The following is a 1,836-nucleotide window of genomic DNA, read 5'->3' as shown; positions in this document are numbered from 1 at the left end:
GGTCCCTGGGACCCGCTGCAAAGGGAAAAGGGGGAAAAAAAGAAAGGGAAAAGGAAAAAGAAATGACACAAGGAGAAAAATGCCAATAGGAAAGAAGGGTAAAGGGCAAAAGGATAGACACTAAGAGAAAGACAAAAAGGGAAAAAGGAAAAATGAGAAACAATAAAGAAGTGAAAAGAAATAAATTAAAAAAGATGACATGAAAGAAGAGAGGAAAACAGGGAAGACAAAGTGTTAAAAGGAAAATTTAAAAAAAAAGAGATTTTTTTTTTAAAAAAGGCATTATTAAAGGTATTAAAAGCCAAGATATTTTAGAGTTTTAGGGCACTGGAGCAGTCAACTTGCACTATGCTAAATAATCATCCTACAGAATAAATGCTAATTGCAAGACATGCCTTATAAGCAGCAACAAGCTTCCCTCAACCTTTCCCCAAACACAGCTTTGGTAAGCAAGTGTCAGCCAGCTAGGCTTAAGAAAATGCCATATTTAGCATATATGAGACTTAGATTTAGAAAGGGCGCATAGAAACATGTATGTATAACCACTCCTTTCCAAACAGATCCTATTCTGATAAGCCAATTACCAGATGAAACTCTAGAAATGCCCAGATTTATTTTCCGTATTTTTTTAAAAAAATCCTAAACAGTTGTACAATGAAGAGAAACGCACTGTCCCAAAGCAGACGTTTTCCAGAACAGCTCCCCCGAGAGTCTTTGCTGCGCGCCAAGCAGCACGGGCAGGCACGGCCGAGAGAGGCGCGCGGGGCTCGGGCAGCTCGAGCGGCCCCGCCGCGCGGGCCGGGGCCGGGGCTCCAGCGCGGCGGCGCTCGGCGGCCCCGCGGGCGCTTCCCTCGCGCTCCTCCTGGCCGGGCTACGACTCGTCGGGCTTGTCGGCCGGCGGCCCGCAGGGCTGCAGCATCTTCTCCATGAGGTTGAAGCGCACGCGCGCCTTGCTCTCGTTCTCGGCGATGGCGAAGTAGTTGAGCAGGTCGAAGTGGCCCATGTAGGAGCAGTAGGAGTCGCGGTGCTGGTTCACCAGCCACTCCCACTTGGTGGTGTCGGCGTGGCCCGTGCCGATGTACTTGGACTGCAGGTGCTCCAGCTGGCTGTGGATGGTGTAACGGTCCGTCATGGCGGCGGCAGCGGCGGCGGGAGCGCTCCGGGACCGCGGCAGCCCCCCGGCGCGAAATGGCGAGCGGAAGTGACGCCTCCGCGCACGCTCTACTGTGACCGCGGAAGAACGCTACTCTTTCTTTGTAGCCGGGACTGCCTGTTTCTTACTCTTGTGTTTGCTTATCTGCTTCACAGATATATACGTGAAATAAAATCCTTCAGCTAGCTATTTAATTTCTGCTACGGGCAATGGTGCCGAGGCACCCCCCCCCCGCCCCCGGCGGAGCGCAGTGCGCGTGCGCACACACGCAAGGGCATGCCGGGAGCTGTAGTCCCTCCGCGGTGGCGCGGGCAGCGCGGTGCGCATGCGCGGTGCGCCGCGGTACCGGTCGCCGTGTGTCTCTGCTGTGTAATGCAGTCACCTGCTGCCGCGTTACTTAACGGAATAACCCGGCAGGCAGGCACGGGCCGCGACCTGTAATCGTCATTGACGTACATCACTGGAAACTCAACACTTGTGAATTAGTGACTAATTCAGCCTCATACTCTCAAGCTAGATACTGGGCTGAGTGGCTTTGCTATTATACTGACAACTTAATTCACCTGAATAAGAATCGGATAAGGAAACTGCTGTAAAATCTGATTATGAACTATCTTAGTAATGGGTCACTGGGGACAAAACCAGAAGGTCTTTTTTTGTCAGGAGACTATAAAATAAACTAT

General features: G+C 51.3%; 1 protein-coding gene across 1 annotated transcript; it reads right to left on the bottom strand.

Moving 5' to 3' along the window:
- Positions 1-859: 859 nt before the first annotated feature.
- On the bottom strand, positions 860-1,142 carry SF3B5 (splicing factor 3b subunit 5). The gene has a single exon (XM_088537027.1). The coding sequence runs from the start codon at positions 1,130-1,132 to the stop codon at positions 872-874; it is 261 nt and encodes an 86-aa protein (XP_088393153.1). The 5' UTR covers positions 1,133-1,142; the 3' UTR covers positions 860-871.
- Between the last annotated feature and the right edge of the window lie 694 nt (positions 1,143-1,836).

Source organism: Tinamus guttatus, unplaced genomic scaffold (genome assembly GCF_059628265.1).
Source record: "Tinamus guttatus ecotype Peru unplaced genomic scaffold, ASM5962826v1 Tinamus_guttatus_pri_ptg000716l, whole genome shotgun sequence".
In the NCBI taxonomy this organism is placed as follows: domain Eukaryota; kingdom Metazoa; phylum Chordata; class Aves; order Tinamiformes; family Tinamidae; genus Tinamus; species Tinamus guttatus.
Note: the sequence above shows the minus strand (reverse complement) of the source record. Positions and strands in the feature narration are given on the sequence as shown.